Raw genomic sequence first — 18,177 nt, forward strand, 5'->3', positions numbered from 1 at the left:
TGCGCACTGTTAAAAATGAGAGGTCAGCTCAACTCAAAAAAGATACAGAAAATGATTACATGGCTCAACTAGTCGACTTAACTTGAGGACACAAGAGTTCCCACAACTCAAACTTCTTATTTGACTCAAATGTTTTATTTTTTTTAGTTCTGCGTGTAAGTGAGGTAAATAAAATGAACTTTTTACACTCAACCTCCCCACTATCTATGACTCTTTCCATCACAGAGTCCTGCTAGACATCGTTCCTCTTGGGGATGCACTTACGGATGGCTATGACATCGCTAGGGCTCAAACTCGCAACCTCCTTTTGGGGTGACGGCTTAATCACTGCACCACTCAGGAACACATGAAGCAACTTAGATTTTGTGTCTACAAATGTTTAAAACACTGGAGCAAATATGAGTTGTTTTAACTTCAAAGCACGGCGAGTTTGAATCCCAGCAATGCCACAGCTGTCCATATCCAGAAGCCCAAGAGAAAAATGCCAGATGGGAGGGACTGTGTGACAGAAGGAGCGCCAGCTAGTGGAGAGTAAAGAAAAACACGAATTCAGTTTTGTTTATCTAAGCGAGATGCAGACCTAGAAACAGTAGCTGGGGGAAATTTTGACTCAACTAAGAAGTTTGAGTTGGGTGTCCTCAACTTGAGTCCACTCAAGAAAAGCTGAGCTGACGTCTCATTTTTTACAGAGTATTGTTGACATATTCTAAAAGCAATAAGCCACGATTTTATCCAGCTTAAGGAGTGGTGTTAGGCACGATTAATGAAAACGTCCACTTCTGTTTCTGCTCTCTAAAAAAACCTTACATACGATGTGCATGTGGATGCATTTCCTATCACTGTATAAAAGAAGCTCTATGCTGCCTTTGTTGTTGGATGCACCACAATAGTTTCAGCTTTATTTAAGCAGAGCAGCAATAAAGGGGAGCTGAAATGTGAAGTATATCCCCATTCATATGGTTTCTTGCTCAAATATGTAGTTTGTGACATTATCCAAATAAAAATATATGAATTTACAAGCCCCACGTGGCTATGTATTTACATATATTCTTTACTTTGTTAGCCTATTATAACAAGTTCCATTTATTTGTTTTCTCAAAATGTGAAGAAAATTACTCTGTTATCTTGGAAAACCAATGTTTTTTTAAGCTGTGATAATGATAAACCTGAGATCTCAAGAAAACAAATAGAAATTAATTTATGCAACAATAACACTGAGAAATCATGTCATTTATGGGGAACTGTAGATTAAACAACAATAGTCACTTATTTACATTGATTTAAAGGTGGGTAGTCATACAGAGACCTTTGAACACTCCTGGTCAAATGACATATTTTGTTGATTTTCTAAGTGAAAATATATTAACACGTTCTACACTTCTGTGTTGTATTTTTCCTCTAAATTTCTATTAACTGAGTTTACCATATTAGAAAAAAATGAAACATACAGCATAAGGTGTGCCATAACTTTTGCACAGGCCACATTTTCTGTTCTTGACATTTTTTTTTCCAATATGTTAAATTCAGCAAGTAAACAGTGCATTAAAATGCGCAGAACTGTGCTCTCTGTAAAGGATGTGGTCACTTATTTCTACTTTAGAAAATCAACAGAACATTGAATTTGACCGGGGCGCCCAAACTTTTGCATACTACTGTATGGCCGTCACCAGGGCTGAACGAGAAAATATTATAGAATATTATATTATATAATAATATAATTGCGATTTTATTTTTTTGCTTGGATTATTTTTTATAAATTCAAGTTCAGGGCTGATTTTATTTATTTTTTTTGGCCAAGAAGACCAGACTATTTTGGCTTGACCCCGAAATAAACTGCCAGTAAGTCGTGGTTGTGATGTCACAACACATGGAGATTTGGTTGCCTCTGATTGGTGCAACTCATCTACAGGCAGTTCATAAGCTCTGTGTTATTAGGTTCAATTTACTTTTGACAAAGTACACACTTAAAAAAAGATGGTTCTTCAAGAGTTCTTTAGTTAAAACCGTGGTTCGGTATAGAACCTTGAACACTCTATGATCCATTTGCATGCTTACAGGGTTCTTCACATGGTGAAATGGTTCTTCATTGATGGAGTATGTGTTGCAGAGGGTTCTATCCAGCACCAAAAAGGTACTCCTACTGTTATGAGCTTCACACCATAAAAATAGCAGAACCCATTTTGGTGCTATATAGAAGCATTCACAACACATGTTCTATTTCACCATGCAAAGAACTTTGAGCATGCAAATGGATCTTGGTTCTATATAGAATGACTGTCTTTGCTAAAGAACCAACCGTTAAAGAACCTTGAGGAACCATTGTTTTTAAGAGTGTAGGCTATAGAAAAAATTGCAGCTCTTGCGATTTGAGAATTGCGCTCTCTTAAATTGCGATTCCAATATAAAAACGAAAAACCTTCGTTCTTTTTTGTCAGTAGGCTTGTTGATATCTCTAAAGATGTTGGACAGTATCCCATCGGTCCAGTCTCGGGTGACTGGGTCCAGGATGCCATACAGCTCGATGACACTCATGGCTTTGGGGTTCAGCGCATACATCTTGGTCAACAGTCCCAGCCTGCGTTTACATGATTGACAGATTTAGAGACACATCAGGGAAATGAATCAAAATGAAACATCAATCCAAGTTTAGAGATTAAATGTATTCAAACAGTTTAGAGAATTATTAGCTTACAGGATTTCACCCACATCATTTTCATAAAAAGGTTTAAACTGTAAACAAAGACAGAGACCTGGTCTGGGCCTGGCACAGAGTATTAATAACCACAGATTTCCCCCCTCCTGTGGGTCCCACCACCATGGTGGTGTGTCTGGTCATCATGGTCTCATACATCTGGACCACTTTATCCACCTGCAGCCAAACAGAGACAGGGGAACATCTTAGTAGGGATGCACTCATATGAGAATTGCAGGCTGATTTCGATGTCCAGTACTATTTTCATGTACATATCTATTGATTCAGATGCCAATGCTGATATATGAACGTTTATAAAATATAGAAACTATAAAAACTATATATATATATATATATATATATATATATATATATATATATATATATATATATATATATATAAAAAATAAATAAATAAAATATAGAAACTAAATACATCACATTTTGGCATGAATTATCTGTCAGAGGCTATATGCCAATACCAATATTATCATACTGTACATCCAGCATCTATCAGTATATTGCTGCTGTCAGAAGAAAACCTTGTATCTCCATTTTTGTCATTTTTCTGTTTTTGAAATAATTTTAAAAAATGCCTGTTGCCTTTTATATTGTGTGTAAATTTCTTGATGAATGGACAAAAAGAAAATATGACCCAAAACGACTTGTGGAAAAGTCTGGTTCCATTGACTTGCATTGAAAATAAAGTATGTTTTTTTCCTTCTCCTGTAAATTTACCATTTTTGAGGTTTATAAGACTATTCTTTTCTTCCTTTGGATACGTTTGGTCTAAAATACAACTATAAACCTCAAAAGTGTGAGTTGTCACCAGTACAAAGCTAAACCAACAAAACAGAATTCAATAAACACTAAATGTTAATGAATAAAATTAAAGTGAGCACAAAGTAAATTGTGCTCGTCTCTACTGCGCTTGAGTAGAGTCACTTGTAACTTCTCAAAAAAGTACAAATTCATCAAACATATACATCTGGTAAATAATAAGCAACAAAGAAAGAACAGCATTTATCCATTCAGATAAAAAAAACAACAAAAGTAATCTTTAACGTCTTCGTGTTGTTAGAGAAAGGCAAACATGTCTGGATTTAGAATAGAACCTGATTGGGCAGCAGGATGTATTTGTTCTCCTGCAGGATGGTTTCCACAGCGTCATTGAAGCTGGGGTAGCGCACGCGTGGGCAGTCCAGTCCCGGAAACAGGTCTGAGATCAGTCCCAGAAACAGTGGAACATCTTCAAATACAAATTTAGGAAGGTTCATGTCCCTCAGAGCTCGCATCAGCACCACATCCTGAGGGTTTGGGCATGGAGAGAGACCATGTGACTTTCCAGGGAAAAGTGAATTTGCCATTTTTGCTACTACTAGTAGGCATTAAAATACACCAATCAGGCAGAACATCATGACCACCTCCTCGTTTCTACACTCATCGTCCAGTTTATCAGCTCCACTGACCGTATAGCTGCACTCTGTAGTTCTACAGTTACAGACTGTAGTCCATCTGTTTCTCTGATACTCTGTTACCCTGTTCTTCAGTGCTCAGGACCCCCATGGACCCTCACAGAGCAGGTACTATTCGGGTGGTGGATCATTCTCAGCACGGCAGTAACATTGATATTTAATTGTGCAGAATTTTTTTTTTTTTTAATTGGTGAAATACTATTTATTAGATTTAAATAGTACAGCATTTATCTAAGAATTATAAGTTAAAAACATTAATGCCAATGTTGTATCTTATTTCTTTATTTTATTATTCGTTATCTGCTCAAAGTCAGATTCTTCAGTATGCTTTCTATGCAGTTCATGCTTTGACAGAAGAGAGAAGACCATTACGGTTCTGCAGTGTTCAAAGTGCTGCCCACCTCGTTGAGATCAGGGGAGCCTCTCTTCAGCTCTCCTGCCATCACTAAGACAGACTTTAGTGCTCGCAGCCCAAAATCGTAGTGAGACTGCTTGGACAGCTGCTCTCGAGCCAGTTTATACAGCACGGTCATCTTCTTCGCCAAGATCTATAACTCAAAAAACACAGTACTAATACTTCTGTGCCTTATTACAGTGGAATGTGTGCAGTGCCCCAACTATATAAATTGGCCAGTCCATGCTCTGCCCACAAAATGCATTCTTTCCCTGCCACCCATGCAAAGTTGGACAAGCTTAACAACATTGGTCAAAATCCCATTCAACACAGTGAGGAACCGTAGCACACACCTTCGAATGACATGTAGTGCAATCTATTTAATCTACAGTTAAAACAACAATTATTTTTACAGAAAATGACACAGAAGCCTCAATAGTGATAATAATATTTATTCATTATTTTCGGGAGACAAACTTTCAGTTTTTCAGTCTTAGAAGCTGGTTGATTTCCTGAACTAATCAAACCCATTCAGTGGTGCTGAGGTCTGGACTCTGGGGCGGTCAGTCCATCGTTCAGCTTCTTTGTTTGATGTGTCCGTCTCCTTTTCTCAGTGAGGTTCTTCTCGATCAGCTACACGTCCTTTCAGACCCACAGCGCTGAGTGGTCTTCTCACAGTGGAAGGATGGACAGAAACCCCTGTGGATGTTTTCAGATCTGAAGCAGCTTGATGTTCTCCTCTCTCTCAGAGATCTTTCAGTGCTGTTTATCTGATGGAGGCAGTTTTGGGGTCTACCAGGTCTTCCAGGTGGTTGTTAAGAGCCACATTTTCTCTGCAGCCTTTAATCATTTATTGTACTCCAGTTTTTGAAACTGCTGTTTTTCCTCTGACTTTCTCTTTCCTTATGCAAATGAATTATCGTATATTTAATAATCTATAGCAATATTGATGTTGAATGGAAATTAAATAAATGGTTTTACATTTTTTACTTTTGGGCGGCACGGTGGCACGGTGGGTAGCGCTGTTGCCTCCCAGCGAGGAGGGCCTGGGTTCGATTCCCCGGCCGGGTGACCAGGGTCCTCTCTGTGTGGAGTTTGCATGTTCTCCCCGTGTCTGCGTGGGTTTCCTCCGGTTTCCTCCCACAGTCCAAAGACATGCAGTCAGGCCAATTGGACGTGCTAAATTGCCTCTAGGTGTGAGTGACTGTCTGTGTCTGTCTGTCTGCCCTGCGATTGACTGGCGACCTGTCCAGGGTGTATCCTGCCTTCTGCCCGATGACCGCTGGGATAGGCTCCCCGCGACCCTGACGGAGAAGCGGCTTAGAAAATGGATGGATGGATGGATGGATGGACTTTTACACAGTAATGTATACATTTGTGTTAAAGGTCACACTATTTGGATGAATCAGGTGTAGCTCTTGTCATATAATCAAGATAATGTTGAATCGTGGCAAATTCACAGTTCAGTGTAGCATTTTAAACTGTAAATTGAGCATTATGTAGTGACTCTGAACTTCTTTTCATTAGGTTAAACAAATTTTTGATAATATTCTATAAAGCATATCCAAACAAGCAACAACCCCTAGAAAAGAATGCACTGCGGGCAAAGCATGGATATGTGAATCAGTACTTCAAGGATTATGACCTTCACCTTAGCCAGGAGGAAGCCCTCTGAGAAAAGCATGATCTCACAGATCTGTTGCAGGTCAGGGACGATGACCACCACCGGACGGAACAGAGCCTTCACAGACTCAGGCAGTTCAGTGCGTCCAGCATAGCCTGGGTTCATCGTGATGAAGATTCCCATTCGGGAGTCCAGACTGATCTCCTGACCCTCAAACTATCAACAATTCAATCACAATAAGACAGATTAGTTATGTCACTTGCATATTTTATTATAACAGATTAATAATCTTTAACCTCCACTATAACTCAATAAAACAACAGAACCACAGAACTCTTGGGTGGTTTTCCTGCAAATAATGATGACCTTAATTATAGAGATTTATATACATATAAAATATACATGTGTGTGTATATATCAATTATATTTATATACATAGGGCTTAATATGGTGTCAGCCCACCTTATGCACCTGTTACAGCTTCAACTCTTCTGGGAAGGCTTTCCACAAGAGTTAGGAGTGCGTTTATGGGAATTTTTGAACGTTCTTCCAGAAGCGCATTTGTGAGGTCAGACACTGTGTAACACCCGTTCACTCTTTCCTGGTCTTTCTGTTTGACTTTTTCTTGGTTTCCTAGTACTGTGTGTTTTTTGTTTATCTGCCATGTGCTTTTGATTTCTTCTGACATGCGCTTTTGTTGTCTTGTCAGCTCCTCACCTGTTCTTTGTCTCCCAGCCCCGCCCTCTCATTGATCTCAGGTGTTTCTTTTTTTTCTGTTAGTATTTATACCCCTGTGTTTTCTCAGTCCCTTCGTCTTGCATTGTGTGTCTTTATATCCTGTTGTGTGGTTCCCCTCGTTGTTGGTATTGTTTCCTTGAAAACAGCAGAGACGCCACCCTCCAGCCTCCACACATAATGCCCTCCTGACGCTGGCTATGCCCTGACACTCTGTCTATGATTATCACAGGAGTGGAGACAGGGCACAACCCGGGTGGAGTCCAACACTAACACTAAAAGAGTCTGACATAATGCAAAGTATATGAACACAGCTCTCACTCCAGAAGTACAGAGACTTGATGGCCTGGAGTAGTAGCCCCGGCACCCCATACTCCCAGAGGACCTCCCACAAGATATCTCGAGGAACATAATCATAAGCCTTCTCCAAGTCCACAAAACACATGTAGACTGGCTTGGCAAACTCCCATGCCCCCTCAACAATCTGTGAGAGGGTGAAAAGTTGGTCCATTGTTCCACAGCCAGGACGGGATCCTCCTCAATCTGAGGTTCAACTATCAGTCGGAGTCTCCTTTTCAGCACCTTGGCATAGACTTTCCCAGGGAGGCTGAGCAGTGTGATACCCCGATAGTTGACACACACCCCCGGTCCCCCTTTTTAAAAATGCAGACCACCACCCCGGTCTGCCAGTCCAAGGGTACTGTTCCCGAGGTCCATGCAATATTGCAGAGGCATGTTAACCACGACAGCCCCACAGTATCCAGAGCCTTAAGCATCTCTGGATGAATCTCATCCACCCCGGTGCCTTGTCACTGAGGAGTTTACCAACTACGTCAGTGACCTCAACCAGGGAAATGGAACTTGACACACCTGAAGCCTCTGGCCCTGACTCCCATGAGGGTGTCACTCAAAGTGCTCCTTCCACCAACTGACAATATCCTCATTTGAAGTCAGAGTTTCTCCATCCTTGCCGAATACAGCTTGGGCGCAGCCACCTTGACCGCTCCTGAGTCGCCGGACAGTTGTCCTGAACCTCTTTGAGGCCAAACGAAAGTCTTTTTCCATGGCCTCCCCAAACTCCTCCCATGCGCCAGATTTTGCTTCTGCCACCGTTGCGGCTGCCATCTTTTTTGCCTGTCAGTACCTAACTGCTGAATTGGGAGTCCTTTGGGCCAACCAGTCCCTAAAGGCCTCTTTCTTCAGCTTGACAACCTCCCTCACCACCGGGTGTCCACCAGGAGGTTCTTGGGTTACTGCCCCAAAAGGCACCCACAAGCTTTTGGCCACAGCTATGCCTGGCAGCTTCCACAATGGAGGTTTTGAACAGGGTCCATTCAGACTCCATGTCCCCTACCTCCTCCGGGACATAAGAAAAGCTCTCCCAGAGGTGGGAGTTGAAATCATTTCGAACAGGGGCCTCCGACAGTCATTCCCAGCACACCCTCACTATTCGCTTGGGCCTACCGGGTCTGACCATCAGTCTTCCCTGCCATCTGATCCAACTCACCACCAGATGGTGATCAGTTGACAGCGTGTCCAGAACATATGGTCCCAAGTCAGAAGAAATGACAACAATCATTGACCTTTGAACCAAGCAGCTCTGGTACCATGTACACTTATGAACATCCTTGTGTTCGAACTTGGTGTTTGTTATGGACAATCCATGCCTGGCAGAGAAGTCCAATAACAATTCACCATTCGGGTTTAGATCAGGCAGGCTGTTCTTCCCAATCAAGCCTCTCCAGGTCTCCCAGTCATTGCCAAAGTGAGCATTGAAGTCTCCCAGTAAGACTATGGAGTCTGTAGGCAGGACCCTTTCCAGAACCCCACCCATTCGCTCCAAGAAGGCCAAATACTCTGACCTGTTGTTTGGTGCATAAGCACAGACAACAGTCAGAGTTTTCCTCTCTGCAATTTTAATTCGCACTGAGGCAACCCTCTCGTCCACCGGGACAAACACCAACTGAAGTGGTCGCCAGCTGGGGACTTGTGAGTATCCCCACACCCACCCGGCGCCTCTCACCCTGTGCAACCCCTGAGTAGGAGAGGGAATAACCCCTATCCAGGAGTTTGGTTCCAGAGCCGACACTGTGGGTGGAGGTGAGCCCAACTATATCTAGTTGGTACCTCTCAACCTCCAGCACAAGTTCCGGCTCCTTCCCACCAGTGAGGTTACATTCCACGTACCAAGAGCCAGTTTCTGCCACGTTAGTCTGGGTCTTCACTCCAGACCTGTTCGCCCTGGGAGACCCTACCAGGAGCATATTGCTCCCGACAACTTAACTCTGAAGATCCCTAGACCACACAAGCCCTTCCGCCACAACAATGTCTCTTTAATGTGAATTTAAAGTGGCACTACATTTAAGGTAGCACAGATTTTAAGGTGTGAATTTATCAGTGAATTTAAGGTGGAACTGCATTTTTTAAGGTGACAGTGAATTTAAGGTAGCAGTAACTTTAAGTTATGATTACATTTAAGGTGGCACTGAATTTAAAGCAGCAGTTTAAGGTAGCACCTAGAAAACACATTACCATCCACCTTGGATACTGTATCAACTGATTAGCAACATTTTAATAACCATCAAGTCTTCCATCATTTTAACGTTTTAATGCAATTAATTAACGAAAGTTTGTTTGTTCACTGACTATCCCTTTCTAGTTATAAATTGATCAGATCACTGAGGTGCTGGACTCACGTGGAACCTCTGGAGATGCAGTATGAGAGCATTGCGAATGGTCTGGATCTGGGAGGAGATGACAGACAGCACAGAGGCATCGATGCGGTTGAACTCGTCAAAGCAGCCCCAAGCTCCACACTGAGCCAGACCAGAGAAGATCTTCCCCACTGCCTAGAGACGTAGTAGGAGGGGGAGGAAGAGGGACAGACAGAGGCAAAGTGAGAGGAATCAAAGTTTGTAGGATCTTTATTATCGTATTATAGCAAAATGAATGTTGTATATCTTCTATGGAAACACCTACTAGTCATGTTGTGTAAATAAGCAGTTTTCCTCTTACATTATTCCATTCTTACAATAATGTATAAAAGCCCTGCTCTTATTAACTTTATTCCACTTTTAAAGATAACTGCACTGAGAAACTCATGATTACTACACCACGTGTTATTTGTAGACCCTCTTACCATGTAGTCCATGCCCTCGCCACAGTTGGTGACAACACACAGCAGGCCGAGAGCTTTGGCCAGGTCTTTAGTGGACTCTGTTTTCCCCGTACCTGCAGGTCCGGCTGGTGCTCCTCCCAGGTACATGGACAAGGCCTACAGACAGCACATTACACACTTGATTATTTTGTAGTGACATTCTAGCCAATTGTTAGATTAAGCAAATATATTCTACCTGCAGAGTTAAAAGTAATATCATAGTTATCTGTCTAAGAATCATTGAAGCCTTTCTATGGCTAAGAAAAGTATGTACCTGTATTAAAAATGCATATTCTAACCCAAACCTTGCCCACAAATGGGTTTTTTGCAGCAACTGATTAGTGATTTTTAAAATGCAACCGAGCTGGAATGTGATGATGTTGATAATTAAAACTAGGCGGATTAGAAATAGCAGCAATTCTCCATGCTTACATTTACTTGATTATACAACACCCTACCACCAGTGTGACCTTTCAAAGGTGAAATTAATCATTCACTATAAATATAAGTATTTTGAGTCCGTTCTACAGTTTCTCATTAGGCTGAATGAATAACCGGCTCTAAATGTAGGTATTGTGATATAAACCGAGTCTGTTCTACAGTTTCTCGTTAGACTGAATGAATAACCGACTCTAAATGTAGGTATTGTGATATAAATCGAGTCTGTTCTACAGTTTCTCATTAGACTGAATGAATAACCGACTCTAAATGTAGGTATTGGGATATAAACCGAGTCCGTTCTACAGTTTCTCATTAGGCTGAATGAATAACCGGCTCTAAATGTAGGTATTGTGATATAAACCGAGTCCGTTCTACAGTTTCTCATTAGACTGAATGAATAACCGGCTCTAAATGTAGGTATTGTGATATAAACCGAGTCCGTTCTACAGTTTCTCATTAGGCTGAATGAATAACCGACTCTAAATGTAGGTATTGTGATATAAACCGAGTCTGTTCTACAGTTTCTCATTAGGCTGAATGAATAACCGACTCTAAATGTAGGTATTGTGATATAAACCGAGTCCGTTCTACAGTTTCTCATTAGACTGAATGAATAACCGACTCTAAATGTAGGTATTGTGATATAAACCGAGTCTGTTCTACAGTTTCTCATTAGGCTGAATGAATAACCGACTCTAAATGTAGGTATTGTGATATAAACCGAGTCCATTCTACAGTTTCTCATTAGACTGAATGAATAACCGACTCTAAATGTAGGTATTGTGATATAAACCGAGTCCGTTCTACAGTTTCTCATTAGGCTGAATGGGATTTTTTATCACACATGTTCTATAAAGTTGTCCAATACTGGAGCAATAACACAAAATAACAACAACGAAAAAGCTATACATTTGTCTGTACCTGTGTGAGTGTGAGGTAAATGCGATCAGTTAGCGGAGTGATGACCAGTCGGCCGTTCAGGCCCATGTACTCATAGCCGTAGGAGAACTGAGCAGAGCATTGTCGCACAAACAGGTCGTCCGGCTCCTTGTCCCAGTAGAAGCGCAGCTGGCTTTCCCACTCAAATTCACGAGCATCAGTGATACTGTAGACAGAACATTATGAGTACAGCAGTCTTCCCAACTCTGGACTTGCATTTTCCCTGTCCTGCATATTTTGAAGTTTTCAGTGTACTTACCTACAGAGCCCCAGAGGGGACAGTTTGTATGCATGTTTTCTTTTATTCGTGATCACGGTTTCTTAAACCGTTCTCTCGTTTTTATCATGCGCATGTTTTCTCTACTTCATGGGTACGTTTTTTTTTTTTTTAATTCATGATCATGATTCTCCAATTCGTTCTCTCATTTTCTTTTAATCATGTTATTTTTAACCGAACGCATGTTGTTTTTTTTTATTCGTGCACAAACAAAAGCAATGTAGGTTGCTAACAGCACCCTGAGACTGATGGGATTTGAAGTGTTAGATTGATGAGATAATGGACAGAGATGCCCATTAGGTTTGATTTGATTTGTTAATTTTTTTGTGTGGTGTTGATGTGTGTGTTACTCAGGTGTCTAATGTTCTTTAAGTCAATACAGCCATAACAACTTATATTAAAGTTCCACATGTTTAAATTATCACAAGTGTCCAGCGTAGGGTTCCGTTTTAGCAGCTGTAGCCAGTCAGCAGCCTGTCCATGTTGTCCACCCTCACAAACACACACACACACACACACACTAACAGCAGGCCATGTAGGAGGAGAACAGAGTGAAGGACACAGCACCTCCACACTTTTACTCCCCACGGGTTCAGCCCAACACCACATGTGTAGTATAAATGTGTGGGGGGTGAACAGAGAGAAGCTCTGAAAATGGGTTATTTTATATGTTCTTCACAGAAAATGAGCAAAGGCCAAGAATCTGAGGCTGAAATAGTAACCAATTGCCTAATTGTTCCCACATGGTCCCACATTGAACACCATACAAGGGTTAAATAGCAACCTCTTTACTTAGACACTCAGTAACAACAATGTTTAATATTTTTGGGATAATTCTGACTTATTTGCTTAAACACTTGGGGCACCACGTCTTAGGAATTTCGCAATGTTGCAGTTCTAACTGCATCATCCACAATATGAAGTCAATCACTTGTCCTCACCTCGTCATCCTCACTGTCGAATTATCTAGACAGTCTGGGGCTTAACTTCACCAATAATAATGTATTTATTAGAACTGTATAAAACCTTTCATTCTTGCTCAGTCAGCAGGAGGATATTCTGTACTGTAAGCCTGAGATGTGAGTTGAGATGTGAGCTTCAAAATGAGCGTGTCTTGTACCTGTCCCTGACGAAACTGTCCACAATGTCCCTGGCATGGACGTCTATGATGAGGACAGTGTTGAGTTTGCGTCGATCATTCTTCTTTAAGGGCTGTGTGATGCGTCTGACCAGGTCGTCGATCTGCCGGTGCATTTTCTTGGCGTACTGTTTCAGAGCCTGCTTGTCGCCAGCACTGACCTTGCAGAAGACGTCCTCCACCTCCCAGGTCCACCACACCTGGTTCCCTGCCAGTACAACCATGCCCTGGTAGTCCAGCATCCAGTCCACCCTGACCCACAGACAGCAATACAAGACAAATTCTGTGCATTTAGGAACGACCAATATAATCAGAATTGGGCTTGATTAAATTTCAGTCCATCCAATACAAGAAACTACACATGAATTCCCGGACTTTGACTGATCCATTCATTTCAAGACTTTTCAAGTAGCGTAAAAGACTTTCTATGTCAAGCTTTGATTTTTCAGTATTTTACATGTAATAATGTCCTGACGTCCTGAGATCTAATCTTACTGCTGCAGCTCAGAAAAATACAAATTATTGTACATCATCAGTTACTGATTTTGGAAACTAGACCCATTGCATATTTGACGGTACCCAATCACTGATAAACACGCACATGTATCCACTACACTGTTCTGAAAACACACAAATGTTCATCAGTACGTCTAATGCAGAGGTTGGCGACACACGGCTCCGGAGCCCCATGCTGTTCTTTTACTCTCATGTTGCGGCTCCACAGCAGAATTGGATTTTTAGGTAAACATAAAATAAACAAATTTACCTCCAGTAAATGCAGTAAAATAAATGCTGGAGTTAATGTAGAACAACTGAATCAGTGCCTCCACTATACCATCCACACGTCACTTTATATATTACCAGCATTTAGATGTACACCTCCTACCTCGTACTCATACTGCTGCGGTCCATGCTGCTGTTATTTGTCCACCCCTTTATTTGCACCTTCTTTTTATTGTTACTTGGGAGTTGACTGGACCGTAAGTACAATGTTTCGTTCCACCTCATGTACCACATGTGATGTGAATGACAATAAAGCCTTATCTTATCTTATCTTATCTTATCTTATCTTATCTTATCTTATCTTATCTTATCTTAATTCACCCTTTAACCCTGAAGATCAGCACGCAGACTGCTGGTCACCATAGCAATGCAGACAACAATCTCATCTAGCTAGTAGCTAACGAAACGGTAAAGAGAGAGATTTAAGACGAACATCGATCATTAGGGAACAAGGATTATTTGCATTTAGAAGCACGCCAAATGATTTCCTAATGTGTTTAATCTGCAACAAGAAACTGTCAAACAGTAAAAAGTTGCAAAGTTTAATTCGGCTTCTTATCCGATTTTTCCCGTTCCACCTTAAATGGTGCAGCAGTTAGCTACATAATTAGTTACATTATGCCACCTCAGGCACCATTTAAGGTAGAACGGGAAAATCTGAACAAGAAGGTGGCGAAAGACTTGTAAAACATCTAACGTTATGAGACATTTTACAAGAAACTGTTCTTCTTTCGCAGAAAAGAAGCAGCTATAACTGAGCTAAAGTTTAAAGCAGAGCAAATTAAGTTTGCGTTTTCGAATATATTATATTTTTTAGCTTATACTAGAACTTATTTACCAAGATATTGGTAAATTTGGGTTCCCGACTCCTGGCCTAATGTGTTCGAAATACTGATATTGATATAGATGTTGTCCATAACCAGGAATGCTTTGACTTTCCGAAAAAGATCAACGTCTAGGGGCATTGCAGTATGTTGCAGTTGCCGGTGGTGGTGAGCTAATTTCCCATTGCTTATCCACTGAAATACCGAACATCTGGAATGGTGTCTTCCATCTACTCTTGTAATGTCAACACAGCATTACAGAATTCATCTGTCTAGCTCAACTTTAAGGGATGGGATTCACCTTTGCTGTGATTTTGCTGCATAGATGCTCTTTTCCAGTGCATGGACAAAAGATCCCAACTCATTGGGTTGTTGATTTATGTACCTGCTCTTGTTGTGACTGTAGAAGTAGATAGCCTCTTTGGTGATAAGCCTGTTGGTCCTCCTCATCTCCAGCAGAACTGCTGTCATCCAGTCCTCCACTCGGCCCTCCGCAGGAACGACCTGCTTGAGCTCCATCACCTCCCCCTCTGCTGAGACCAGGGCCCCCGCCACCGTCTCCCCATTTGTCCCAGTACCGAACTGCAGCGAAGCGATGTTGTCATACATCTGGGTTGGAGTAGAACAAGGACAAAAGAAAGTGCTGTTAGCTGCTGACCTAAGATCATGTACTAATTACATGAGTAATCTACAAATATACTAATTATTTTGATGATTAATTGGGTAATCGAGTTATAAAATAAAGTAGAACAATGAAAATGGAATGAATTGACCATTAACAGGCTATGCCTTTCAGGGATTTCAAACAGTGAAAAAGGAAGCCTTTAAAACAGACATGAAAAAAAAAATACAAAATGTGTGCTTATGCTTGTAGATTGAGTTCCTTGATCTGGACCAAAGCAGAAAGCAATACATTATACACTTTATCTCTGATTTGCTTGGCATTTACAGGAATGTGTTTAATATCAACCTAAAAGATGTAAACAAAAGTCATACAGGTAAAAACGTCACTGGATAGGCAGATTTTATGCGCTAATGTCCACCAAATGTCCGTTTCTGAATCCTGCTGCTCTCTGTTCTATCTGGGCTCGTCGGTTTCATTTATTTTTTGTTTTTTCTGTCTCGTGATATCAAAGTATTATCCAGGCTCCCTGTGTTACCGTGAGCAGGATGAAAGCCCTGTAACAGCCTGAAGTGGCTTGCTTCCTTGTGCCTTCATACATAGCATCCTTTCTGTGTGCACTCAAATGTGTATTGTGAGAGTTTTATAAAGGCTTTAAATGTAGAATAGAATAGAAACTATCTGTGCTATAATAACCAAATCAGAGCTTATAAAAAGATGCCTCAAAACAGCATCAGACACTCTTCTGACACCACATACCAGAGACGTTCTGCAGAGAGGAGACGACAGCTTGCTCTGTCTTTGGTCTGTATTGTGTCCACAAATCAAATGAACCACTCCAGAGTTCGTTTTGAGAATGAGTCAGCGGGTCTTTATCTGCTTATTTGGTGTGTGGATGGAGTTCGGATGGCTGCTTCCTCAAGCGCACTAACAGTGCATTCACACCAGGGTTCCCTGTAATCCAACCAAACCTGCCAAGTCTGAATACACCCTAAAATGCAAATCCATGTGGGTGTCCTTCAGGCTATATTTCTTTTCTTATAAAGTTTTAAATACACTGTTCTGCTCCCCTTCGCAGTAATTAAGGAAAAATGCCTAGATCAGGGGTCGGCAACATGTGGCTCTTTCACTGCCCTCTTGTGGCTCCACAGCTGAATCAGATCAGTAGGTAATAATAAATTAATCCTCCTCTACAGTAAAATAAAGCTCTGCTGATCCTTCAACACAGTTTAACAGTAAATGGTCTTAAACGCTGGAGTTAATGTAGAACTGCTGATTCACCCTTTAACCCTGAAGATCAGCGCAGACGGCTGGTCACCATAGCAACACAGACAACAACAAATCTCACCTAGTTACTATCAAACAAAAAGGCAAGAAGATTTAAAATGGAAAATGATGATTTGGAGACAAATGGACCGTTTATAATCACTCCAGCTGGTTTCCTGATATGCTTAATCTGCAACGTTCGCCAGCTTCTTGTTTGAATTTTCCCGTTCCACCTTAAATGGTGCAGCAGTTACATTCTGGTGCCTCAGGCACCATTTAAGGTGGAATGAGACAATTCAATCAAAAAGCTGGCGAACATACTAGCACATCAGCACATACTGAGACTTATTTACAGCCAAGATGGTGAAATGGACATAAAATGTGGCTCCCAAGGTGGTTAAATTATTCTTGAAAGGACAAAAGGACAAAAAAACCTTCTGAACATTTGGGTTGCGACCCTGGCCTAGTGTGAACACAGCTTAGCAATCAATAGCACGACGTAATGATGTTCTTTAACACCACAACAGAAAACGGTCAAGCCTTACTTTCCCAATCTATGACTCTCAGTACCTTGATTATGTGCTCCTGGACGCAGGACGGCTCGCTGCTCCCCAGAATGCTGAGCAGCTCATCGTCAGAGATGAAGAAGAAGCGAGGGAAGGCGTTGCGTTTGGAGTCCAGGTAGTCGTTCAGACTCTTCTGGCAGCGCTCCAAGCCATCGCTTAGGTTCTGCAGGTCCGCCAGGCGGTTCGGCATCAGACAGCATCTCTTAATGCCCGGATCCTTCACTGTGTCTGACATTATCTGAGGACAGCCATACAGTCAACAAACTTACTTCAAATAATAAATTCTATTAAATGATTAACAGCCTAAAGATAAGCAGACTTAGGAAAGGATAAAAACCTTTTTGAACATTTTATCAATGTGGTCAAATTTCTTGGCTTCTTCGGGCAGCTGAGAGCGGATGTCTCCTCCAATGAAGATGCTCTCCAAGTACATCCATTTCCTCTGCACTAGCATCCAAACCTAGAAAGTGTCACAACTATAATAAAAATGTCTCAGAATTGACCATGGGTCCAACTGTGTCAGCTTATTATGCTATTTATGGATTTTATTAGTGGAATTTATTATTACATCCTAAACATGACATACTGATTGTTCTGATGGTTAATTGAGCAAGTAGTTTTAAAATAAGCCCAAACAATACACGTTATTAACTGACCATCAACAAACCAGGCTTATCATAGCCTCTAACTTTTCAAAATAGTGAACAAGGAAACCGTTAAACAGACAAGCATATTACACTAAGTGCATATCAATGGATGTGTCCATCAGGGACCATTTCTTACTCTAAGAGAAAGCAGTAAAACTTGTGTTAGAATCAAAGAAACAGTCAATTAATTACTACAACTTGTAGTCGAGTTGGGGCGGGCAATATGGCAAAAATGTAAAATCATGATACCTCAATAATCATGATTCTCAAAAAGCTTTAGGATCCATTAATTATACTATATTATATTATATTATATTATTAAAGCAATAAGCCACTCGAAGCCATGGGTTACAGTGATTTTATCACAGGGAAGGGAGCTTCACATCATGCCAAAGAACGCCCTTCCCTGTGATAAAATCACAGTAACCCACGGCCTCGAGTGGCTTATTGCTTTTATCAAACAGCGGCCGACATAAAATATATTAAAATGCACAATGTTTTAGATTATTAATAAAGTTATTATTAATAAACAAGTATTAGAGTACAGTATTGCAGCTAAGCCACTGTAAACTGCAGACAATTCACGATTTTTTAAAG

The 18,177-nt window shown here is 41.1% G+C and overlaps 1 protein-coding gene across 1 annotated transcript in view; it reads right to left on the reverse strand.

Moving 5' to 3' along the window:
- dnah10 (dynein axonemal heavy chain 10) overlaps positions 1 to 18,177 on the reverse strand; it is a 110,299-nt gene that overhangs the window by 49,435 nt on the left and 42,687 nt on the right. Inside the window, exons 28-39 of the mRNA XM_017725210.2 lie at positions 17,271 to 17,393; positions 16,938 to 17,171; positions 14,865 to 15,088; positions 12,855 to 13,124; positions 11,440 to 11,623; positions 10,060 to 10,194; positions 9,617 to 9,769; positions 6,213 to 6,401; positions 4,569 to 4,715; positions 3,808 to 3,999; positions 2,751 to 2,869; positions 2,417 to 2,575 (exon numbers count right to left, since the gene is read on the reverse strand). Of these exons, the coding sequence (XP_017580699.2) occupies positions 2,417 to 2,575; positions 2,751 to 2,869; positions 3,808 to 3,999; positions 4,569 to 4,715; positions 6,213 to 6,401; positions 9,617 to 9,769; positions 10,060 to 10,194; positions 11,440 to 11,623; positions 12,855 to 13,124; positions 14,865 to 15,088; positions 16,938 to 17,171; positions 17,271 to 17,393 (2,129 nt within the window). The remainder of the gene's footprint in view (positions 1 to 2,416; positions 2,576 to 2,750; positions 2,870 to 3,807; positions 4,000 to 4,568; positions 4,716 to 6,212; positions 6,402 to 9,616; positions 9,770 to 10,059; positions 10,195 to 11,439; positions 11,624 to 12,854; positions 13,125 to 14,864; positions 15,089 to 16,937; positions 17,172 to 17,270; positions 17,394 to 18,177) is intronic.

This window comes from Pygocentrus nattereri, chromosome 20 (assembly GCF_015220715.1).
Source record: "Pygocentrus nattereri isolate fPygNat1 chromosome 20, fPygNat1.pri, whole genome shotgun sequence".
Classification (NCBI taxonomy): Eukaryota; Metazoa; Chordata; class Actinopteri; order Characiformes; family Serrasalmidae; genus Pygocentrus; species Pygocentrus nattereri.